We start from the raw sequence: 26589 nt of genomic DNA, 5'->3' as shown, positions 1-26589 counted from the left end.
TTTTAAATAGGATATTGCTGAAAATTCTTTTGCAATTTCTGAATTTGCATCTGAAAAAATTCAACTTATTGTTTAAGTAACTGTTTCATATCAGATATAGGCTTTAATATAACCGGTTTTTAGAGAGTTATCATCTTTTAAAAGTGAAAATCCAAGTAATAGACAGTTTTTCTTTTCAATAAAACACTTATTTCAGCTTTTATATATTCCAACCTTTTAAAATTCAATTAATCATTTATAAATTATTTTACATCTTAATCATCTTTAAATTTTTAAGCTTTAAGAGTATTTTTTTTTATTTAAACCTCTGTAAAACTGATAGATAATATCATTTCTGCCAAAATTCAATAATTAAAGAATATTTATACTAGTTAGAATATTCTATTTCAGTAAAATTTTATATTGTTAAATGTTAGATAAAATTTAATTTGACTTTAGCTGATCAGTACCAAAAAAATTGGCAACTGATTTTATAGATGATTTATATAGTAATACATATTACATACTTATTAACAATTCAATTATTAAAAATCAACAAAATTTCAGAAAAATTAGCATGAAAAAATTTAATAATTTTTATAGTAATTTTAGTACCAATTTTTAGGTAATTTAATTGCAATTTTAATATAATATTTTTTATTTATTTATTATATATATATATATATTGTGTGTCAGATGTTGATTTACATCAGATAACAACCACATATTTTAAAAAAGGAAATTTCCACTAATATAAATCTCACTGGTAAAAAAATGGTCTATCCTACACATATCCTACACATATCTTACATATATCGGGTACTCAAAATGTAGAAAATCATACACAAATAATACACATATCATATACATATCGGGTACTTATATATATAGTATACCTATTAGGTACCTGATATATGTATGATATATATATTAGTACCTGATATGTGTATGATATGTGTATTATTTGTGTATGATTTTCTACATTTTGAGTACCCAATATGTGTAAGATATGTGTAGGATAAATCATTTTTTTACCAGTGTCTGAACGTATTAAAATTTTAGTATTATATATTAAAAATATGATGAACTAATTTACTTAGGCAATAAAAGCATATTAAAACTGAAAAATTTTATGTTTAATTATAGCTAAAATTTTGAATAACATTATCTGCAATATATAATTCAGCATTAATGATATTTACTTAAAATTTTCAGAATATACACAAATAATTATGATGTATAGATTTACTTAAAAAAACAAAAAACAATTTAAATAATAAATAAAAATGTTTACTTACTATAAGAAACTATTCAAAATTGGCATCTGATATATGTCAGCTGTCATCAGACACAAATTGATACCTAACGTACAACATATATATATATATAAATTATTTATTTATATTTCTAAATTAATATTTAATTCCAAAAAAAATACTATTTCAAAATATTAATTTATAATAATATTAAAAAATCTAATAGCTGAAGTCTAAAGTTGAAAGAACTGATACTTACAAAAAAAAAAATTTAAATTAAAAAAACATATTTGAGCGTATTGTAATAATTGGGCCTTTTTTAAGGTCACTGATCAGATGATTTCTACACCCGTGATTTGCGCAGCTGATGCATAGCTACCCTGAACATACGAGAAAAAAAAATTTTTTTTTTTTTTTATTTAACCAATCGTTCTAATGTGTTCTAACGTCTAACCAATCGTTTCAACCTTTGGCCAAGTGTTTTTGACAAGTAAGAATATTGAAATTATTAAAAGTTTTATTACTGTTTTTTTTATATAAATTTTTATTATTTTCGCAAAAACATGTACACTTTTGTTAATTTCTTTTCTCAAAGTTTTTACCCAACAAATTCTACTCTCACTCCACCTCCTTCACCAACCACTGCTTCCACTTTACAACATGAATGTAAAATTTGTAAGACTTCATTTAAAAGTCAGTTTGGATTAATGCGTCATAACACTATTGTACAAAAATACAATACAAGGCGCGAAGTATTGTACGAATTACCTCTGGAGGCAATAAAAGAGTTCAAGGCACAGCTTGTTCATATTATTCAAGGTAAACTAAAAAGACATTTTTCTCAGTCGGGTAAACAAACTATTTCTTTACCTTGTCTGGAAAGCTTATTTTTTGGAGTATTTGAAGGTTATATTCATTATTATAGCGTTCGGACTGGTAGTTATAAGTGTTATTTCCAAGGTCCAGACGCATATACACAAATAGCTAATTTATTTGATAATCCAAATTGGGGCGTAAATTTTTTGATAATAATCAACAAACTTTTGTTGTATTATTTGATGCACTAGCTAAATCAGATGCTAATCAAGAAAGTCTCTTTGATCAAGTTGGTAATCGGATTCCAAAAAATAGGTTAAAAAGATTTAATTTACCTAAATTAACAGTTGAGTGGAAATATAAGAAAAGTAGGGAAGATGCAAAAAAAAATAGAACATCAGCAGGATATATTAGTTTAAGATTTTGTGCACAACAAATATAAATATATATACTTATAGAAAATATTAACAAAAATTTGTAAAATTTATTATGTATCATATTTACAATTTACATGAATAAAACAGTTTGTATATACACAGATTTTTAATTTTTTAATTTTTTTTTAACATGAATATGTTGTGGTTTGGGGTATTTATCTATGGTACCCTTTTGAGTAAAATACAATGATCTATTTTCATAATGTAAAATTTCGAAAATGGCTGACTTTCTTTCCATATCTTTTCCACCATCTTTCATTGTTTTTCGAAAAAATGCAGAAACTTGATCATGATTTTTCTTCTTCACTGGACTACAAGAAAAAACATCTAATCCAAATCTCTGATGCCGTTCCATAAATTCGGGTAAATGATTGACTAAAACATGCATATACGACGTTACATCTTTTGGACGATATAAACCTATCTTAAAGTTAATAGTATTAGGCTCTCCTTGGGAAGGAGTAAGAAATAAATTCAACCATTCCTTTGTTTGATTTGCAAATTGAGACGGATTGGTCTCATTAGATTTCATATTAATATAGAGTTGATAAAAATCTCGCCATAAACGATTAATCAAAAATGCACGCTCCTCATTAAAAACAACTTCAAAATTGAAATTTTTTAATACAATTTCTTTGTTACCTCCTATTAGCGAAGTATAGGACCAGTTTTGTGTTCCCTGTTCCTGCCAGAAACCAAATGAGATTTTAATTCTATTCATTTCTGCAATTATTTTTGTTCTTGTTAATTCATTAAATTGATTTTTTATTTTGAGTTCTTGAATTGCTAAATCCCATAACCGACCCCATATTCTCAACATTATATGTAATTCGTCTGGAACATAGTGATCCAGGGAAATTATTTGAAGCAAAGGAGGTTTAGTATGACCTGGTGGTAGTTTTACTGTTGAATTATTATTAAAAAAAGCTGGCTTGAGTTGATGCATATTTTTTTCAATAATACATACTTTTTGCCTGTTCCCAATATTTTCTTTTGTACAAAGACATCATGGACAAAAATACTTTGAGTTAGGAGCATTAAAGCCAAGTACAATCGCCATAAATTTCCAGTCACTACTAAAATATGGATTGATTTTCCATACTGTACCATTTAAATCTTTCAATCCATTCAAAACTAAATCATTTAATTCATGAGCAATCGGTGTTATCATTTTTTGTAATAGTATATAATTCTCATTCCCTGAAAATAGAATAATTGTGTAATGATGTTCAGCTTTGTATATATTCACAATATCATCTAAAATTGTACATGTGATGATTATGTGTTTGACCTTTCTACCTACGTTCCTACCATCTCCAGAAATACGCAGATTAATAACTGGATTATCTTGATTAATAACATATCGTTCTATAAGATCTGGATGTACAAAAAGCAAAATATCTGTAATTTTGCAATATCCAGCTTTACCTATATATTTTAAAACTTCTTCTACAACCTCTGGATCATTAATATCTGGATTTTCATCAATAGGAGTAAAAGACGGTTGGTCTGTTACATTCAAAATTGATATGGGTATTGCATTATTCATTTCCTCATTTATTCTTTTTTTTGTTTTATATATAGTTGTTTCACGTAGTAACTCTGGCTCCAATGCTGCAAGATTTCGATATGAATCTCGTGCAATAGGTCCCTGATCTATTACTTTAATGAATGCTTCATTTCGTTGATTCTCTTTTTCTTTATTTTGAACTCCAAAATTAGCTTGAAAATTTTTATTTTGAACAGCAAAGCAAATTTCTTGAAGTGTTAAATGATCATCAGAATGAAAATATTTAGTTGCCGTATTTGTAAAATTGACAGCCAAGTGTTTATTAAACATATAAACTCTTTTAGTTTTCATAGAATTACTTAGCTTATTAAAAGGTTTAAGAAGATAAGATCTATGTTTTCTTTCACGCTCTCTTTCCAATTCTTGACTATTAAGAAAAAATACATGAATTCCAAAAACGAGCTTGAGTATTAAGTTTCTTCATCTATTTAAAATTTGATATTAATTTAATATATACAAGAAATGCCAAACTTTATTTATCACAACTTACTTGCAAATATGCATTTGCAGCACTTATTGCTGATTGAGTAGATTTTACACATAATTGAAAATTTTCTCCAAATAAAATTTTAAAGACTGATACTTCTTCTATATAATTAATTTCACATTGTATTACATGTTTAGAAGCACCTCTACCCCAGCTTGTTCGTATTAAATAATTATCTGGGATCTTAAACTGTGTGTTATTACAAGAACGAGCAGAAATATACTGAAGTATACCATTTTGAGGATAATATCCTTCTTTAATAATTGTGTAAGTATATCGAGTATTATTTTGATTAAGTGTAATAACGTTAGAGACAGGATAAGTAGACATTTTAAAGGCTAAATAAAGTGCATAAATTTATTAAAAAAATTTTATGCGAATATATTAAAATCATAAAAAAAAAAATTTATTTTGATTAGCCAATTAAAACGCTGTCAATTTAAATGATCATACATGTGGTTGTACTACGGTTTGGGACACAACAATTCATCAAATAAAATTGTCCAAATTAGAAATTTAATAAAAATATTTTGGATGCATATATTTAAAATAACTCAACATAGTTTAATTGTTACTAACTTAAACTACAAAATGACGTTGAGATTATCCTGATTGGTGATCTAGATCAAAAGTTATTAGCCTGCAAAGTTTGGTATTTTCTTAATAAACGGTAGGATTTGAAACATCTAATTCCGGCTAGAATTTGACAAAATTCTATAATTTAGGCCAGAACTATGACTGGCTGAGAGGTAATGCAGATCTTAAAATTTTTTTCCCTACGGCACGACTAAAGAGACAAGCACAACACTGTCAAAAAATAGCCAAAAAAAAAAAAGCAGTGAAAAATTTGTTCCAGATTTTATTTTTAAAAATATTGATGATTAATAAAGTAAAACATTTCCCGATATGGTTTAATTTTTAACCAATCGCAAATTAGTATTATGTATATCACGTGATTTTTTAAAATCTCAATTTGAAACAACTTGATAATTTGTTGTGTCCTCAACTATACAAAAATCTGGGGTTAACCCAAAAAAATTAGGGTTAGTGTTAAGATATGCGCATATGATAATTTTTTTAAAAAGACTACAGTCAACTCTCTTTATAGTCACACATTTGGGACAGTCCATATTTGGTGATTATAAAGAGATGTGACTATATAAAAAATTTCTTATATTTGTATATAATAATTCTGGCCAAAAATTAACATAATTTTAGCCAGAATTATACTTAAAACTTTATTGTATCATAACTTCACCAATATTAATCGTAGAGAGATGATCTTACCGCCATTCGATTCGTCTTGATGAGACAGTTCTAATGGTATAAAATATGTCAAAATCCAATTACTAGATTAATTTCTGAAATTAAAAAAATATTAATGGTTTTTGTGTAATAACTCTGCCAATATTGATCCTAGAAAGACGATCTTACTACTATTCGATTCGTCTTGATGAGACGAATTTAATGGTATAAAATACATCGAAATCCAATCACTAAATCAATTTCCGAAATTAAAAAATATTAAATGGTTTTTAAGTAATAACTCCGTCAATATTGATCACAGAGAGATGAGCTTATCACCATTCGATTCGCCTCGATGATGCGATTCCAACGAGCTATAAATCGTCTTTTTACAATTACTAGGTACTGAGAAATCTAGCAAAATGTTAAATGGCACAGTAAACGTAAATCAAGAAATATTATAATGCCGATGTTTAACATTTTGTTGAATAACTCATCAGCCAGTGATCGGAAAAGGATAAAACTCGTTTGAATTTTCGATGTTAAATATAAATAAAAATAAAGTCATAAGACTGTTTGCACAGGAAAAGGATAAAACTAAGGGTTGGTCACCTATCTGTACTTGGCGGTTACTCAGCCTGCAGTGATTAAGCCTGAGTATGGTGAGGTCGCAGGTTCAATTCCCATGACCACGGAAATAAAAAGAATTTTACTGCGGACGCTACAACCAATAGCGCGGTACAGGACAGGTGTAAGTGGGACGCATCACGGTGAATTAGTGTGTACGGTAGGGCCGCACATTTCAACTAAGCGGTCGTTGTCCTTCTAACGTTCCTACGAGGCCATTGGCATGTGCGCAGTCTTGTCCTCGAGGTTACTACTATACCTTTGGGGGGACTTCCTGTCCAGGTGGTCACTCTATGATACCGCTTGAACAAGAATGGCTAGATGGTCGTCCTGGGGATGGTAAAAGCCTGTGGTGCAACGTCTTAGCGGTAGCTAGACCATGTTATCTTAGACCAACCAAGGTGTTTTCGTGCACGAACAGGTAGCATGGCTATGGGGTTCGATTCCCTACTCCTTGGGTCCCTGGTTACGATCCCTGGCTGGTTGATACCCCCACCATAAGGGGTGATCCCGGACAGATGCCTGCTACTTCCTATCTGAGTGGTCACTATAAAGTATACCACTTGGGGTAAACAACTGTACTATCAGTACTAGGTAATCGCGGGCTGTAGTGGCCTTTGAGTGAGACTTAGTACCTAAAATGGTGGTATGGAAGGGTACTTAGATGGTTGATGTTACCTGTCGAAAGTCCTCCATGAAAGTGAAAGTAGATCTTTCTCAAAGGAAATCGTTAAATAAATTGGAGTATCAGTCATCGTACAATGGGTATAGGATGAGTAGGCGGCGTGTCTCGCAACCAGATCGCTAAAATGGCCCGATGGGAGATGTCTTCTATAGTGGTGCTGTTACCTGAGGAATTAAGTGCTCGGTATAATGGTTGTCGATTGAAGATGATAGGACGCAGCCACCCGAGATTAGTCATCGTAAGAGGCAATGGGTGGTACGGCCGTAAAACGAAACTTTAAACGAAAGGAAAAGGATAAAACTAAAAAGGATAAAACTAACTCTCCCCTGTTGCCTTCGTGACAATATTGCGACAAAAAATAAAAAAGATTTTTTTTGAAGTATTTTTATTATTTACTTCGCGTTACTACTAACTATTACATATTTTAGTTCTCCCTTCTACTTTTGGCTATGACTAACAAACGAAATAATAAAGCTTCTGGTACTTCTGCTCCAAAACGTCCAACCCAGAGTCCTCCTTCTGGCAACGTTCAAGGTCAAGGTTCTTCTGCTTCTGCTCCTAGTCCTACTTCGCAACCTTCGACCGATAACTCTGAAAACGCACACGGGTTTCTTCTGAACCCGTTATAGACCAAGACAATATTTTGACTCCTCCTGCTCTTCGGGATAATGCTTCAACTTCTTCCCCCTCCGCTGATACCAACGCGTTCCCTTTAGCCTCGACTCTGACCTACCTCCGATGACTTCCAACATTATTCTTACTTTCTGCAGATAAAAGAAAATCTGTAGAAATTTTACCTCCTAAACCTGAACGCGCTGCGTCTTCTGACGCGTCTACCGCTGCTATACAATCTTCCCCCTTTCGCTTTTATGCTGCGGCTGCACCCTCTACTATTGAAGGATTTTGGACCCACTTCAAAACCAATCGCAAAGCTTGTGACGCGACTGACAGAGAATTCTCTTCCTTTTCCTCTTATGGTAGTAAAGCTACCACTCAAGGTTCAGGCGATAATAAAATTATCGTTGTCTACTTTCGTTCCAAACCCGATATGGAAAAAGCTATCGCTACGCCTATCTCCTCCCTGCATGATCTACAGTTTCACGAACATGACCCATTTGCTAAAAAGGCAGATGAGCAGCTCCGTACTCTGGTAGTTACCGACATCCCTCTCTTTGTCACTGATGCACAATTAAGGGGCACATTCTCCCGTTATGGTATTGTTACCCACTGCCATACGCGTCTCTCAAAACTTTATCGCACTGCGTATATAGTTTTTGACTCTGCTACTGCCATGGAACAATTTGAAAACACGTGAGCTGTTCTTTGTACTGGACATTGTTTACGCGTCTGCTCTGCTTCTCATTCATCTGATCAACGCGCTATCAGACACACCTACGTTGCACTTCTTGCTGGCCTTCCTCGAGGCTCTGTTGCCGCTGACCTTTCCGAAATTGCTGAAGAAGTTTCCGCTAAGAGCGTCAACATCCCTTTCTCCTACAATTCTTACAATCCCAAACCCTATGCCTATGTACACTTTTCCTCTGCTGCTACTAAAAAATCGGCTATGAGGATTACCTGTGCTCTCAAATCTATTGGCCTTACTTGGCATGAACCTACTGATGTCTCCTCTCTTTGCCATCATTGTGGTCGCCCTGGATGTAATCTGGATAGATGTGCTTCGTCACGTGCTCCTCAACGTCCCTCTCGTTCGTAGTCTAGCAATGATAAATTGCGTGAATTATATAATAAACATTTACCTCCCTCTCTTCCCGCTAAACGTCATAATCGTTTTGCGCGTCCTGATATTTTCCGGCAATGATCTTATACTGATGCTACTGGCAGAAGAGCTCTCTCCTGATCCCAGTCCCACCCTAGATCTTCCCGTTCGCGCTCTCATCATAATAATCATCATCATCGTCCTCATCGTCCTTCTCAATCTGAAATGGATCAGGACATAGCCGCAATGGATATCCCACCTTTAATGGATTGGCAACAAATCACCGAACAAATCACTGTCATACTCGAAGAAATTACTTACCTTACCACTGAATTTGCCCAACTTCAAAATCGAGTGAAATGGCTAGAAGACCAATATTCTTCCCCTCCTATTTCAAGGTCCTAACAACCTCAAGCTCCTCCTGCCCCCAAAATTGAATCTATGAACCAGGGATGGGATAATATTGAACCCTCTGATCCTAGACGTTTTAGTGACAACCTCATGGACTTTAGTTTTCCTGTCTCACCATTGAATGGATCAACTTTCACTGCTCATTCACATATTCCCCTTTTTCCCCCCGTATGAGTTTGATCCCTGGCCCTGCCACTTCACCACAAGATCGCCTTTCCTCCCTTACTGCTACAGTCACTGAACTCACTAAAACAGTACAACAAGGCATGGCTCAACAAAAACAATTCTTGGCTGCTCGCGATAATGCGAACTCCCAATAATCTCCTATTACTAATTATTTCCCTTTACTACTTACCCTTTTATCATAGTGTAGTAATGATGGACAATAAAAAACATAATTTTTCTCTTCACCCTTCTCCCCTTATTAAATTTGGTCAAATTAATGTTAATGGCTTATGTTTCCCAGTTAGACAACAACATTTGCTTAATTTTTTTCTTCATTCTTCTTTTGGTGCTTTATTTATTAATGATACCCGCCTTTTTCCTTCAAATGCTAAATTTATTTTCAAAAATGAACATTTTCAACATCACTTTAGGTCCTATTAGGCCTGTTCATCTTCTTCTCGTCCTCATAACGGTGTTGGTATTTTATTACGTAATTCCCTTCATAAACATGTTCAAACAATTGATCTCTGGAATGGTCGTCTGCTTAAATTGGATCTATTTTTTCATCAAACGAAAATTTCTATTATCTTTATATATTATCCACCTTCTGGTTCTATTCATCAGTCTATATGTGCTGATCTTATTGCCAAACTTCTTTCTTGGCTTGATCATGCCCGTGCTAACAATTATTTTGTTATTATCCTTGGCGACTTCAATATTGATGAAGTCGCCCATTCCAACTATTCATCCACTCACTTCAAGCTTCTTCGTTTACTTTCTTCTCAGTTTTTTACCGATCATCAAGCTCACTCCTCTACCGATGGTCCTGATCCCACTTTTTTCCATGATAATGGTTCTTCTAGATTGGATTATATCTGGTCTTCACCTGGTTTTCCTGCCCTGGTCTTTTTTCGCAAGTGGTTACTTGCCCTAATTTACTTGATCGTCCCTTTACTGATCACAAAGTTCTTACAACTGTTTTTGACTTTAGTTCTTGCTTGGCTATTTTGGCTAAGTCTCGTCTTAAACAAAAAAAAGAACTGCGTACTATTTTCTTTTATACTTCCACTTCGGATGAACAATGGAATAATTTTACCACTGAAGTAGATGATTCTCTTGGTGTATATTTAGATAGACAATATAATTCTCGTCTTGATTTCTCTTTTCTTTCTCTTGATCGTATGTGGCATGCTTTAAAAGCTGTCATACTTAGTGCTGCAATTGAAACATTACCCTTTCAAAAAGTCTCCAACACACACCGACATTCGTACTCTCCTGAATTAACTAAACTTATCGCTATTAATAAGTTTTTAGATCGATTTTTATATCGCCTTACAACTCGTCGTTCTATTCGGCCTACTCAGATTTCTCAAATGATGGCTGTTTTACCTTCCCATCTTGATAATCTTGTGTCCTTACTTCCTGATTATTTGGTTCCTACCTATTCTACAACTCCTGTATCTGAATTTAAATTATTTTTACGATCACAAAAAAATTTAGTTTCTGCCTTTTTATCTACCAAATTTGCTCAACATTTTACGGACTCTGTGGAATACTATACCGCATTACGTGATGAACATTTTTCGACCTCGCTTGGCACTTTTATTGACTCTGCCCTATCAATTGAGAAACGTTCGATTGTTCTTGACCGCGTCTTGGTTGTTTTGGACTTAATCCCTACTCTTTTAACAGACCCTTCGAATATTAAGTAAGCTACTATTAATCATTTTCAATCAATTGTTTCTCCTCTGTTGGTCTGACATTCTTCTTTCGCTTCTTTCCCCGCTCGCTGGCAACAAGTTTACACCCCCTTTCTGGTGTATCCGTATCATTATATGATCCTGTTTTGGCACCTATTTCTCTACAAGAATGGTCAGATGTAATTTCCTCCATGCCAAATAACAAAGCTTCCGGCCCTTCAAAAATTTCTTATGAGATGATAAAACATCTCTCTGGAGAAGCCTTGGAATTCTCTCTTTTACTTGCCAATACTTGCCTTTCTCATGGCGATATTCCTGCTGATTGGCGTGAAGCCGTGGTCTATCCTATTCCCAAGCCTCATGACTTTGATGCTCAACTCAAGAACATTCGACCTATTACTCTTTTGGAAATGGTTCGAAAATGCGTAGTTAAGGTCGTCACTAATCGTCTTTCCAACATTCTTGCTGACAGTAAAGTTCTTCAAGGAGGTAACTTTGCGGGTTTACCTGGTGGTTCTACTGATGTCCCTATCAAAATGCTTGATGCGATTATTCATCAGCATAAATATGATTCTTCTGACGATCAGGAATTATGGATCGTTTCTCAAGATATCTCTAAAGCTTTTGATTCTATGGATTTGAATATGCTTAAATTGGCTTTAGTTAGATTACATATTCCTGCACTTTTAGTGCAATTTATTTTGAATCTTTTTATACGACGTAACAACAAAATTATAACTTGTCATGGTGATACAGCTGCTTATCGAGTACAGGTTGGTATCGATCAAAGTGAAATTATTTTCCCTTTACTTTGGGTTATTTATTTGGACCCTTTACTCACTGTTTTAAATCGAGATGCACGAGACCCTTTTGTCTTGAAATCTTCAGCTCTTTTAGAATATTCTCCTCTTGAATTTAAACAACACTCTTTGCCAATTTCACATTTGACTTTCATGGTAATTCTACACTTGTAGCTTCTTCGAAAACTGGAATTGAAGATCGCCTCTCTATAACTGCTGAATTTTATACTTTAAATAATGTTCAAGCTAATTCGGCTAAATATGTTCTTCTTTCATCCTCTTCCCCTTCTTCGAAGATAGTCTTTGATCTTTTACCTTCTTCTTTAGTTTCCAATTTGTCTCTTTCCTTTTCCTCTTTATCTTTGAATACTTCATTCCGTTTTTTAAGAATTTGGTTTTCTTTATCTGCTTCTCCCCAATTTGTGCTTAAACAAGCGCGCTCTATGGTTAAAGATATGGCTGCTCTCCTTGGTCAAAAAAAATTATTGGCGCAACATGTGGCCTATCTAGGACCCCGGATATCTAATATAAAGGTCATAATGGACTTTTGGCCAAAAACACCCCTTTTTGCTGAAACTCAAAAAATCGTTTTTTGTAAATATCTCAGCATCCAGTAATTCAATCTTAATGAACTTTTTTTATTTTGTAGCCCTCATTTAGCTCTACAATTTAAAAAAAAGTTCATCAACATTGGACCACTGGATGCCGAGATATTTACAAAAAACGATTTTTTGAGCCCCTAAAAAATGGGCCAATCTGCCGAAAGTGTGACTTATGACCTGTTTTGGAGATATCCGGGGTCCTGCCTATCTCTATAATGCTGTCCTCTTCCCGAGATTGGAATTTTGACTTCAAACCACTCTCTTCTCTGAAAATACTGTTCAATCAATTGTTACACCCATGTTTTCAGTTATAAGAAGGAAAGCTGGTCTTGCCACTACTACTCCATCAGCTTTGCTCTTCTTGAAACTTCCTTTCTCCATTCAAAATGCCTTTTACCGATTCCTCTCTTCTCATGTGGCTTCTTGGCAAAAAATTTTCACTCATCCAGATTTTAAAGAGTTTGCCAGCTATGCTATTTCATATCTTCAAGGCTTTTTAGGCGCAGAGAGTTGTCCAACTACTATCAACCTAGAGCCGTGGTCACACATTGTTTCCTTACGGACACATACTTTGTTTAATGCTCTTTTATTTTCTTCACGACTCAACATCATGTGGTCTCTTTCCTTCTGACCTCCGAGGCGTAATCTACAACCGGCTTTGCCACTCCGATCAGTATTACCGCATTATATTTTTCAATCAAGTTGGAAACTTTGGAAAAACTTGAATATATTTATGCTTGCTCAATTGGTTTCTCCTTGTGGACGTTATCTTATGAATTGGCCTGATCTTCGATACCTTAGTACCGTTGGTCGTAAAGGACGAATCCCTATTTGGTTTAATTTTATAAAAATTAATTTTCTTTCTTCTTCTTCTTCTTCTTTACTTTTGCCTTTGTATTTTATTAATTCTTTTTTTACTTTAGCTTCTCCTTGTCTATTAGATCATACTGTTAAAGATTATCATTTTTATCCTCAATGGGCTATTAATTTTAATTCCGCTACTCAAACTTTATCTGTTGGCCGTGTGTGTGTCACTTACAAGAAAAAAAACTCTGCTATCATGTCTCATTGGCTTCCGGTATCTACTTCGGCTAACGAACGATCCTATAACCCTTGCCCTGGTTGTTCTTTTAACATACCTGCTCTGTCCAAGAAATCTGCTATTAAACAGCGTTGCAATAGCGAGAAGTGTTTTTTCAATGTCAGCTTATCTGATACGGTGGTATATCTTACCAGAAATGCAAAAGTATTTGCATGTTATCTTCCTATAACTCTCTCTACTTCATGGAGCTATGCTACTTCCTTGGCTCTTGTACATTTTGCCAACTTGTCCTCGCCCGCTTCTTCCGCCCTTTTTTCTTCTATGGTAACAATAATGGAAGATGATGTCTTACCTCTTTCTGTGTGTAAATTGTACACCGATGGTTCCTTCTTTCCTGCTAAGGATCTTGTTCTCCTTCTATGGCTTCTGCTTGGCTTGCCCTTGATGATGATGGATTTATACTTGACTCTTCATCCGTGTGCCTCCTTGCATGCTTTCCTTCAGCTTTGCGTTCTGAGATTTATGCAGTTATATCAGGATTAAATGCTCTTTCCTATGGCCAGGGTTGTGGTAGTACACCTGTACTAGCAAAATTCTAGTACGTACTGTACTAGCAAAAATTTCGTACAAGTACTAAGTACACTGTACTAATACAATTATTACTTTTTAGGATATAATTTAACCATTTTAGGTAGATATCATGTGATCAATATTGTTTATATTTATAAAATTAACCAATAAAATTTATTAATAGTATGTACTAAAATTGTATTTGTACTAAATTTTCAAGTACAAGTACAGTACTTAGTACTGTACTATACTGTACTAGTACTGTACTAGTACAATTCCCAACCCTGCCTATGGCTTTTCAATTACAATTTATACTGATTGTAGTCAACTTATCTCGTTATGGGCTCGCTTCGTTGATGTCCCTTTCTCACTGAAGTTGCTTCGCGAACCCAATCATCTGCTTTGGCTTTCTATTCGACAACTTATTATAGATCGTAATCTTAAAGTCGATTTGAGTAAAGTCCCTGCTCATGGTGACGATATCTATAATTTACAAGCGGATTCTCTGGCAAAAGATGCTCATTCATCTTTATAACCTACCTTCCCACCTATGGCGTTTTGCCATGCTCCATGTCTTTTGACTTTCAATTCTTTGCCTATTGACATGAATGTTCATCAATTTTTACGCTCTATAGCAGATGCTCGCGCTCTCTTATCTTTTTGTTCAATGGCACGTTTTACTGCTCTTGGCTCTCCTTTACTCTTTGATTGGGCTGGTATACATTTTTGCCTTTCGCAAATTAAAGGTTTTGCTTCACATAAAAATGGTCGTCCTGAATCTTGGATCTTCCGTATCAAACTTCTTCTGGATATGCTGCCTATCTTATCTACTCTTCAACAACGCAAACCTTATTTATACTCTCCTGACTGGCTTTGTCCACTATGCAATTCTGCTCCAGAAGATTTGAACCATCTTTGGACTTATCCCTATATTCTCCCGGATCTTAATCCATGTTTTACGCATCATTCTGAAGTTGCTAAATTCAGAGATTCCTGCTTATTTTCGTTTTTATCCCTAAAGCCTTTGGATGTTGCTTTCCAAACCGAATTTTCTGCTTTGGATTGTTGGAATTGTGATACTCCCTCTTTATCCTGTCTTTGGCTTACCAGAGGACTGTTACCTGCGCATTTGATGACATTTTTGGCACGTTATTTTCCTCTCTCTGTTGTATATAAAACTATTTCTCCTCTTCTTAATGACTTCCAAGTTGAATTATATGGTGATATTTGGCTATGTCGGAATGTTCTTTTCCATGCTTGGGAAGAGTCACAGGGTATCTTAGCTGCTTCTAAATTACATGGCCCATCTTCAAGTTCTTCTCTCATTACTCCTTCTTCGCAAAAACACAACTCTCCTTTGGCAACAGTTCCTCAGGATTCCTGGATTTCTTGGATATCCTCTTCTATAATTCGGGGCGGATCATGGATCTCGCACTTGGATTTTCTGCGCCGCTTAACAGTTCAACCTCTTAGGATTTCTTTCTAGTAACGAACTGGATTTTTGGATGTTGGATAGTTGACTCACACTGGCCTTCGGATAAAGTTGGGGTATGCGATTCTGTAATAGTTTAGTTTTTCTTTGCTTTAATTTATTTTAGTTTAGATTTCTTTACTTGTATGAGTCGTGAAGCTACTCTTTTTATTTTTATTAGTTTATTTTCTTATTTTTGTAATATTGTTCGACTATATTTTTGAAGTTCAAAATATAAATAAAGATAAAGTCAAAAGACTGTTTGCAAAGGAAAAGGATAAAACTAGAGGTTGGTCACCCTATCTTGGTGGTTAGTCACTGAGACCTTCATTAAGCCTGAGTATGGTGAGGTCGCAGGTTCGATTCCCATGACCACGGAAATAAAAAGAATTTTACTGCAGACGTTACAACCAATAGCGTGAATGTACAGGGATTAGTGTAGTTGGACTGCATCATGGTGAATTAGTGTGTACAGTTAGGCCGCACATTTCAACTAAAGGTCATGGTGTCTTTCTAACGTTCCCTATGAGGCCATTGGCATGTGCGCAGTCCTGTCCTTGAGGTCACTACTATACCTTGGGGGGACTTCCTGTCCGGATGGTCACTCCACGATACCACTTGGGGTCAGTAATGGCTAAATGGTCATCCTAGATGGTAAAGCTGAGGGTGCAATGTCTTAGTGGTAGTTAGACCTTCTGTTAGGTCTTAGGCCAACTAAAATGTTCGTGCACAGAACAGGTAGCATGGTTATGGGGTTCGATTCACTCGTAGGTTCCTAGTTGGATGATCTCAGGTGGTTGAATATGCCATGGGGTGATCCTGGACAGATGCTGCTACTTCCTGTCCGAGTGGTCATTACAAAGTATACCACTTGGGGTAAACAACTGTACTATCGGTGCTAGGTAATCGCAGGCTATAATGGCCTTTGAGTAAGACTTAGTACCTAAAATGATGGTATAGAAGGGTACTAGATAGTTGATGTTACCTGTTAAAAGGCTTCCATGAAAGTAGATGCTCTCTAAAGATCGTAAAATAAATTGAGTATCAGTATCATGCAATGGATATAGGATGAGTAGGCGGCATGTACCTAGCTTCAGATCAGCCTAAAATGGCCCGATGGGGGATGTCTTCTAAAGTGGTGCTGTTACCTGAGGAATTAAGATGCGGTATAATAGTTGCCAAATAAGATGATGTGACACGTACCCGAAATTGTCGTATAAGAGGCAATGGGTGGTCTGGCCGTAAACACTAGCAAAGGAAAAGGATAAAATTACCACCATTCGATTCGTCTTAGTGAGACGATTCTAACAAGCTATGATACATCTTTGTACGATTATTAGATGCCAAGTTATTTAATATATTCTTTATATAACTGTGATTATAAACGGTTCTTTTTAATATAAGATTTTTGAGGATAGGTGTGATAGTGACTATAGATAGATTGTGACTATATAGGATAGATTTTAATAATAAAGTGTTTTGAACATTCAACTGGTGTGACTATATAGTAGAATGTGATTATAACGGGAGTGACTATAGAGGGAGTTGACTGTATTTCTATTTGTACACTACGCGTGTAAACATGAGTCACGTGATTATTGTCATTTCCGGTGATCTTCATAAAAAAAATCCTAATTTGGAAATTTGTATAACACAATTTCATTTTTACTGAGAAACAAAATTTCCTTTTTTGGATTATATAATGTTACTCTAATTTCCAAAATTGGAAATTACAGTAATTTTTTGCTGGAATTATTGGAATTATAAAATTTGGCCAAAATTATGGTGTATGATATATAATATGTGACAAATAAGGTTTTTTCTACCGAAAAAATTCTAAGTCCTTAGAATATAAAATAGTAAAAATGGAAAACTATAGGGGTGTGACATGGGTGACAAATTATAGTCATGTGATACGTATTTCGCACACTAGTGTACATTAAGAAATTATCTTTTAAAAAAGAGTAATTTTAATGCTCACCCCGGATGAAAATCACCAAATCACGTGACATCAAATTTTACGTTCCAAAAAAAAAAGTTTTTTTTTTCATTTTTAATATAAGAAATACACACATTATTTATGTAATAAAATGTATAAACAATAATTGATAAAGTAATTAATAAAGTAAACTGTTTTATTAGATAAAAACATGTTTGAATTATATTAAAATGCGTAATTATTTATAAAAACTGTGAATTACATTAAAATGAATGCGTAAAAATTATTCTACTGTTCTTTTCCAATCATCCACTCCTCTATTCTTCACTTCTTTATTTGATTTTTCGAATTAAAATTTGACATTATATGCACATGAGTAATCTTTAATGTTGATTATAAAAAAACTAAACTGTTTTTAAACCAATTAGATTAACCGTTAGTACAGTAAAAATCAAATAAAAAATTGCGTTCTTATGACATTTTAATAATAAAAACAGATTACAGAAGTATAATATACCTCTATATTAATCATTTTTCTTAGCATTTGGACATTTTTTCTGATAATGACCAGATTTTCCACATAATAAGCACTTTCGTTGACTTCTTATTTGATTATTAGGTTCATTTAAGTTTTCTTGCATCAGAACTTTCTTTTTTGATAATTCTATAGCATTCTTTAATCTCTTTTTTGAGGGTACTTCATGTATTTTAGTTACATTAGGATTAGTAACCTGTCCAATTAAATGTTATTGCAAAGGAATAATTTTATTGCTAACATCTTGTCCTAATAGTTGATCTGCTGTATAATCTAAAATATTGTTAGCATCATCACCTTCTGATTGTTTTTCATATTTGGCTGCAATAAAATCTTTCAATATCTTGATTAATTCTCCATCAGTTTTCGTATTCAAAGCAACATTTATTGCAGTTTTTGCTGTAGAAAATGCAACTCCAAATCGATTTCGTTTGGAATTATTTTGACGTGTGATTTTGTTATCCTTTACTCCTTGAAAATGATGTAAACTTTGAAGGGTAAAGTTATTTTGAAATGATGATGCTGTTGACATTGAAGTATCTGTAGATTCTATTGCAGAAAGAATTGGTGAATTTTCGAAATTGCAATCCAAATTAGTTATATGGGATCTTTGCAATAAAAAGGTATGAAACTCAAAAAAAATTAAAAATTGAATTAATATTAAATTTGCATTTATTTCAGTAAAAAAAAACATAATTAGCATATAAAGTAAAATTAAAATTTTTTTTGAGTTTCATACTTTTCTATTGCAAAGACCTCATATTATCTTTGTACTATCTGGCAGGTATAATGCCAATATGGAATTTTGCTGAACTTGAATACAACATAACCCTCCAAAAATAATGACAAATTACACCTTTTGTAACTGTTTCCATACAGGTGCAAAGGTGCGTTCCATCACTTAACAATACTACTAAATTTTCGCGTTGTGATATTCTACTTATACGACGTATTCTCCATGTTTCAATGACATTCTCAAATTCAATACCACTTAAAAGTGATCGTAATGTTACTTGTAGTTCATCAACTAGATTCTCTATAAAATCATTACTAGTGATATCAGATTTTATAACCTATATAATAAAATAATAAAAAAAATCAATTCTTCATATTAGTTAATTAAAAAATTGATTTTAATTACATAATTTGAAAAGTACAGTCAAACCTTGATATAGCGAACCCTTGATATAGTGAATTTTTCAGACAACTATAATAAATTTCCCCTTGCTATAACAAATTAACCAATCAAATCTCTTAAAATCTTCACTATAGCCCTATAGCGAAGTTGAGGTCTGGAATCTAGGGTTCGTTATAACAAGGGTTAACTGTAAGTTTATTACCTCAATAAAAGTTGATGATACTAGTTAACCTTTATATGTAAATGAAATTTGAAATCTTTGTCATGATAATATAAGAGGTGTTAAAAAATGATCAAGAATTGTATCAATATTAGAAAAAAATTGTGATGATAAATGATGAAGTCCAATAATTGTCTGACGGACCTTGAGATCAATTAGTTTGCAATACTGAGATTCACTTTCATGTCTTTTGTCATCAATTGCTTTCTCAACTTCACAAAGAATACTAGCACTATTTACAGCTTTTTTGATAATGGCATTGAAAAATTCAACACTTTGAGTACTTTGTACTCCTCTATTAAATTGGAATGGCAAATAGGATTTAGCCCAATTAAAACAATTTGGATACATTGTTTTAGTCATATAAGAATGACATTCCAGAAATGTATCTAACATATATTTTACTTTCGTTCAAATAATTCAATATTTAGTGCATTTCTACATGTATAGAATGCTTTACTAAAAGAATAAAAATTTTCATCTAATTTCACTTTGAGATGCTTCACAATGTTTTGCCATATATGAAAAATACAATAAAAGTGAGGTGTTAATGGAAAAACATGAGAGGCCGCATTAATTAGACTGGGTTTAGAATCAGTCCAAAATGATTTTGGAGGTATATTATTGGTTGCTTTCATTAAGCATTGTAAGATCCAAGTATATGTTGATGCCATCTCATTTTCTATAAGTGCATTTGCCACATTTCTGAATTTTCCATAATTATTTCTAATTATAATTGTTGGTCTTACATGTTAATAATACATCATGAAAACGGTGATACAAATCTTGCTGAGCGGGAAACATCCAGAAAATTCCTGATAACCATCATTCATTGCCAGAATGGCGAACAAATACTCTCCAATTTGGATCTTCAGTCATTTTTTCAAAAAGACTATTAAATAATAATCCAGAATCAAAATCTTCATCCTTAGTATTCTTATTTAAACTATAGATTGCATTATATACGTCTTGTTTGTAAAAAATATGTTGAGGATACTTTTTTTTTAATATTTCTAATTGTGTGATAGGTGCTACATTACAGCCTGTAAAAAAACTCAAATCTTGTATCATATTTTCGTTAAATTGTTGATATCTTGCATTATTAAGGTGAGCTATTTGAGTGGGATTTAATTCATGATTATGTAAATTTACCAATGTTGTACATCTTATTTGCTGCTCTGTTTTTGGTAATTTGAAGTTACAATGCCACTCACAACTTGTTTTATTAGAGTTTCGCAAACGATGTACAGTCAACCCTTGTTATAACGAACCCTAGGTTACAGACCTCAACTTCGCTATAGGGCTATAGTGAAGATTTTAAGAGATTTGATTGATTAATTCGTTATAGCAAGGGGAAATTTATTATAGTTGTCTGAAAAATTCACTATATCAAGGGTTCGCTATATCGAGGTTTGACTGTACATTCTGATTAATTCCTTTATGAGTTTCATAATTACCATCTAAAGAGCAACGAAATGATTTGTGACGTGTAATAGTATGATCATTTGGGTCCTTGTCATTACGATAAATCTGATACCTGAAGCCTCTTTCTAAGCAATATGCATTTATAAACTTATCAACAAATTCCCAATCATCAAAATTATCCCTAATACAAAGATTGTATTGATAAGTAGAACAGTTAAACGTGTTTGTATTAGAAGTGTTTGTATTATATATTATTAGTAAAAGGTTCTATAAGTTCTATTCCTAACTCGATAAAAGAATTATTAGAAGACATAATAATATCTTCTAACTCGCCAATAACAATTTCGGCACTTTTAGCAACTTCAGAATTTTCAACATTAAGGCTTTCAAAACTTTCAGTGAAAAAAGGCATAAAAACTTCCTTAATGTCTTTGGGAAAATTTATAAAGGACTCCCAGTCTATTTCCATTATGGTAAAGAACGAATATATGGTAAAGAGCGAACAACATTACAGTATTAATTCGCACTTTTAATAATACAAAAAAGTTTGTAAACAGAAGTTTGTACTGAAAATACGTAATACGTAATACAAATAAGGTGAAAATCACCTGAAGTGAAACAAAAATTAAAAATTATTAAATTCACCTTTGGTGAAAAATTACCTGAGGTGAAACAAAAATTAAAAAGTATTAAATTCACCGCCGATGAATAAAACATGAAAATTATTTAAAATCACCTTAGGTAATTAAAAATTTGAAATAACCTAGGGTGAATTTTAAATTAATTCTTTAAAAAAATATGTAAATTTTGTAATTAAAATTTACCAAATTTAATTTCCAAAGCTAAGAAAACTGATACCTATAAAAAAAAAAGAAAAAGTTAGAAAAGTTAAAACTTAATAAATTTTATAATGAAAATTATCAAATCCAATTTTTATGCTAAAGGAATTAATATTTATAAAAAAAAAGAAAAAGTTAGAAAATTAGTAAACCTACTGATACTTATAAAAAAAAAGAAGAATTATAAGATAAAGAAATAATTAATTAATTAAAATGTTAAAAAATAGTTTAATAAAAAAATTGAAAAATTGAAATATTAATAAATATTCTAATAAAAAAAAATAAAAAAAAATAAAATATTTAAAAATATTTTATTTAAAAGTAAAATAAAAATAATATTAATATTTACATTAGAACTAATTTTTTAACAAAAAAAAAACAAAAAAATGTTTTTTATTATTAAAATTATTAAAAAACATTTTTTTTTAAGAAAGTTTCAAAATTTTTTAAAACTTTACTTGGAAAAATAGTATTTATGTTATAAATTACAAAAAAAAAATTTTTTTAGCTAAAATTGTTTTAAATGATATTCATACTAGAACTGATTGTTTATACAAAAAATCATAGGTAAAATACTGACTAATCAGGTATCTATTCAATTGGTAACTTTTTTTTAAAAAGTTAACTGATTTGTGATTTGTTCAATAATTAGAAATTGATGTACACTTCAGTTAGATATCAATCAGGTTATTACCTGATTGGTTTCTATTTTTTAGTTTAAATTTACCGATTAATTTCTATTATTCTATATATATTCTTATATAGTCAATTTATATTAGCATTAATTTTCTTATCTTTAAAAGAACTGTGATGTTATTTACAAATAAGAACTCATTCAACTCAGAAATTGTATTTGAATAGTTCTTAACTAGAAAAAATACTACCATCTGCTTGTTTAATAATAAATTTAAAATTAACTTCCAATTTTAATTTAGCATCACTCTTATTTTCAGTTTCTGAATTATTACATTTAGATTCACTTTGAATTATTATTGTAAAAACTTTGGAAGAGGTAGCTTCAAAATCAATTATTTTTGCAATATCAGTTTAGGACCTCGGATATCTCCAAAACAGGTTATAAGTCACACTTTTGGCAAATTGGCCCATTTTTCAAGGGCTTAAAAAATCATTTTTTGTAAATATCTTGGCATTCAGTAATCCAATTTTGATAAATTTTTTTTTTTAAATTGTAGAGCTAAATGAGGGTTACAAAATAAAAAAAGTTCATTATAGCCTTTATATTAGATATCCGGTATCCTATCAGTTTCTTTTATTTCTTTTATTCCTTTTATTCCGTTTTCTTTTGTATTTTCTATTCTTTCTGTTAAATTTGATTTATTAGAGAAGTTAGAATTTTTAAAAAACAAATATTAATAAGAACTATATATTGCATGTTGAGCAAATGATAATTGAATGTTTTTTTTAAAATCATATTCATATTGAAAGTATTTATTTTTACTTTTAATAGAGTTAAACATTCTTGGATATGCAGTTTTAACTTAAACTATTCTATTTATTCTAGTTATTTTAACTGTTTTTATACATTTATATACAGTCATCTTCCCATATAATCACACCTTTCGGGACCATAAAAAAATGGTATGACTATAAAAATAATATATGATGTGATTAAAGGGAAGGTTTTTTTAATAAGTTTATTAGTAACTTAGGATTAATGTAAATGTACTTATAAGGGAGTTGTGATTATACAGGGTATATGGGAGGACAACTGTATATTCTTTTCTAAGTTTATTCTGCAATATAAACATTTTTGACATCCAAAATACATTCCAATTTTATACTTTTTTTTCTTTTTTTTCTCATTTTTTTCGATGTCAAAAAATTGCAAAGCATGAAACTAAATTATTTAATTTATAAAATTTCAAATTTTATTAATTATTAATGTTGATTATCACGTGAAATGTGAAAACTGATTTCCTTAGCATCATGTAACTGAAAAATTGGCTGATCACATTAAATTGAAATTAATGATAATTGATAATTCTCATTACCTTGATTAAAATAAAAAAATCATTAAAATCAAATTGCTAAATCAAAAGTTATTGCAAAAAACATTTAGTTATTTACTGCAATTGATGATTTGCTGAATTATTATTAACTAATTATTAATTTTTACTACTATTTGGCAAATTTGGTAAAATTGTGTTGATTTATATAACCAATTGGTAAAATTTTACTAAATAATCTTAAAGGAATAATTTTTCATATAACAATTAATATAAGTTGATTTTTTATCAAAAGACTGAATAAGTTTTTATTTAATAATCAGTATTAATTAATTTGTGATTGATTTACTGATTTTTGCTATTAGTCAAAAAATGTGATGATTCATATAACTAATTAGCAAAAATTATGCCAAAAACTCTTAATGGTTTTAATGGCCAAAAGTTTTGATTTTGACCAATACTAATCTGTTTGTAAAATTCATGAATAGGAATTTAATTAATAAATTTTATATCTTGTCAAGCTCTTTATTGTTAAGGTAAATTATAATTTAAGGTGTCTCTCATCAATAATGTATGTGAAAGAAGATAAGCCAAAATTTATAAATTGTACTGATCAAATTTGAAAGAATGCATTGCACAGATCTCTTACTCCTATAACCTTACCGATTAGAGTTCAGCTATTTATGATTAAATATAATACAGTAAGTTCCATAGGATAGTAAGAATATTGTAATAGGTAATTGATTAATGATAATTTACTAGCTTTTAACAGATAAAAAAATATTGAGAGAAAAGTAACGCTAAACATGAGCTAAATATAATACTTTAATGGATGAAAAAGAGGCCAGTATTTTTGAATGCATGCAACTTGTAACTAGAAATTTGTAAGTGGAAAATTCAGTATTTTGTTTTATCATTAATTATACATTTATAGTTATTTTGTATTATACAGTTTTTTAAATATATTATCAAGTCATAACGCTAATAATACTATAGACAAAAACACTTTTGTTCATAGATACTATCACTTAATTTTAGAGGAAATTTTTAATAAGGCAAATTATAAAATCATGTGGTAAGTAATCTATTTTTATATTAAATAGTATATTACATTCAGTTTATACTTTAGATTATATTTTCTACTTAATCACATTGATAAAATCAGAATAAATAGAAAATCTAGTACCTCAAAAAAAATGACATAAATTTGATAAAAACAATCATGAATGAAAATTAGATTTTAGATTGCTTTTTGAAGAAGAAAATGAATTGATTTTTGAAGAAATAAAACTGCTTCATACACCAAATAATGCAATAAATCACTCTTTGGTTAAATTTGGAGAATTTATAAAAGGTTCTCTGGATTCTTTACATGAGCAGTTTGGATATTTTCCATATTTAGAGACATTTGGAAACATATTTAAAAGTTAGATTGTCATTAGTGAATTTTTCAAAACTTTAACTGGACCAATTTTGTTAACTGACTAGACATAAATTTAATAGGGTATCAAGTCAAATTGTTTAACTTAGATCTTCCATTTGATAGATTATATTATTTCAAATAGATAGAAAAAATGTTATTACCTATTGAGGACGCAAATTTTTTAAATCTAGTTTCTGCCATTTCATACTTTTATAGTTTATTGGTAAAAATCTGTTATCATATTCTTAAACAAGTTACATTTACAGTTATTTGCAAAAATAATGGACTACCTAATTCAATTTTCTACTGCATATGAAATTTTTATACATAGCCATACACATGCAGTCATACATGCATAGTAAACTGCTAAAATTATTGTGATATAATTGCAGATGACTGCATATGAAAAATTTAAAAATAAATTTAATAGTCTGGACAGATATTACTACAGTTAACCCTTGTTATAACGAATCCTAGGTTCCAGACCTCAACTTCGCTATAGGGCTATAGTGAAGATTTTAAGAGATTTGATTGGTTAATTCGTTATAGCAAGGGGAAATTTATTATAGTTGTCTGAAAAATTCGCTATATCAAGGGTTCGCTATATCAAGGTTTGACTGTATGTGTATGATTACATATGAAAATTTCATACACAGTCAAAAATTAATTAGGTGGTCTATAATAATTTTTAATTAATTTTTTATCCAGAAAAAAGTTGATCATTCTATCAAAGAATTGAACAAAACATCTACACCTACTGGTTTGTCATCATAAAAAATCACATTTGTTACCCTACAAAGTTTGCATTCTAGTCTTAAATCTTTCACCTTCTGTAATCAATTGATCTATTTTTATTAATTTATAAAAATGATTATATATTTGCACCATAAGTTTTCTCAAATTGGGAATTTAATTTTTAATATTGTATAGATTAAATGTAATGTGTAGATTGCTTTATGTATTACCAGCAAAAAAAAAATGGTCAGTATTATAATTTATGATTACTGTAATATAATTAGTATTAATATACAAAGGTGAAATCGAACTCTAATCCAATTTTAAGGATGTGTTTCAATCTAATCTAATCATGAGAGGATTATCAGTTGCTTTAGTAAAATCAAAGATCACAAAATTTTAATCTTGCAAATATTTGTCAATTATCTTGAATGCTTTTTTTCAGATTATCTATATATTGATGCACAATCATGCATATGTTTTTACGAGATCTACTACCTTAGAATATAACTAGATGTGAAACATTTTCACGAATTATCTTTGGTATAGAGTGATATTTTTGGATTACATATATTGGTGAGATATTTTGATGTTAATCACTAATGAAATAGGGGATATTTAATAAGTGCTAATAATAAATATTAATAAATTATTTTGACTAATATCGTGATGAAATAAATGTCGAAGTCTAAATTCGGCTAGTAATTGATCATCCCACATAACTAATCAGTGTAATTCTTTTTTCAACATATACTGGAATTACTGAATTGCAAAGAACTGATTCATAA

General features: G+C 31.3%; 4 protein-coding genes across 4 annotated transcripts; 1 reads left to right on the top strand and 3 right to left on the bottom strand.

Annotated features, from left to right (window-relative positions):
- Positions 1 to 1798: 1798 nt before the first annotated feature.
- Positions 1799 to 2493, top strand: OCT59_016356 (uncharacterized protein; the record flags this gene model as incomplete). Its single annotated transcript, XM_066132415.1, has 2 exons — positions 1799 to 2171; positions 2303 to 2493. The coding sequence occupies 2 exons, from the start codon at positions 1799 to 1801 to the stop codon at positions 2491 to 2493; spliced, it is 564 nt and encodes a 187-aa protein (XP_066003401.1).
- A 101-nt stretch (positions 2494 to 2594) lies between these two features.
- Positions 2595 to 4875, bottom strand: OCT59_016355 (uncharacterized protein; the record flags this gene model as incomplete). Its single annotated transcript, XM_025324200.2, has 4 exons — positions 2595 to 3478; positions 3596 to 3688; positions 3788 to 4460; positions 4549 to 4875. The coding sequence occupies 4 exons, from the start codon at positions 4873 to 4875 to the stop codon at positions 2595 to 2597; spliced, it is 1977 nt and encodes a 658-aa protein (XP_025187546.2).
- A 13390-nt stretch (positions 4876 to 18265) lies between these two features.
- On the bottom strand, positions 18266 to 18586 carry OCT59_016354 (uncharacterized protein; the record flags this gene model as incomplete). Its single annotated transcript, XM_066132414.1, has 1 exon — positions 18266 to 18586. The coding sequence occupies one exon, from the start codon at positions 18584 to 18586 to the stop codon at positions 18266 to 18268; it is 321 nt and encodes a 106-aa protein (XP_066003400.1).
- A 2495-nt stretch (positions 18587 to 21081) lies between these two features.
- Positions 21082 to 21306, bottom strand: OCT59_016353 (uncharacterized protein; the record flags this gene model as incomplete). The annotated part of the gene is made up of 1 exon (XM_025324201.2): positions 21082 to 21306. The coding sequence occupies one exon, from the start codon at positions 21304 to 21306 to the stop codon at positions 21082 to 21084; it is 225 nt and encodes a 74-aa protein (XP_025187547.2).
- Positions 21307 to 26589: the final 5283 nt, after the last annotated feature.

This window comes from Rhizophagus irregularis, chromosome 24 (genome assembly GCF_026210795.1).
Source record: "Rhizophagus irregularis chromosome 24, complete sequence".
Lineage (NCBI taxonomy): Eukaryota > Fungi > Glomeromycota > Glomeromycetes > Glomerales > Glomeraceae > Rhizophagus > Rhizophagus irregularis.
This window is presented reverse-complemented; position numbering and strand designations above follow the sequence as displayed.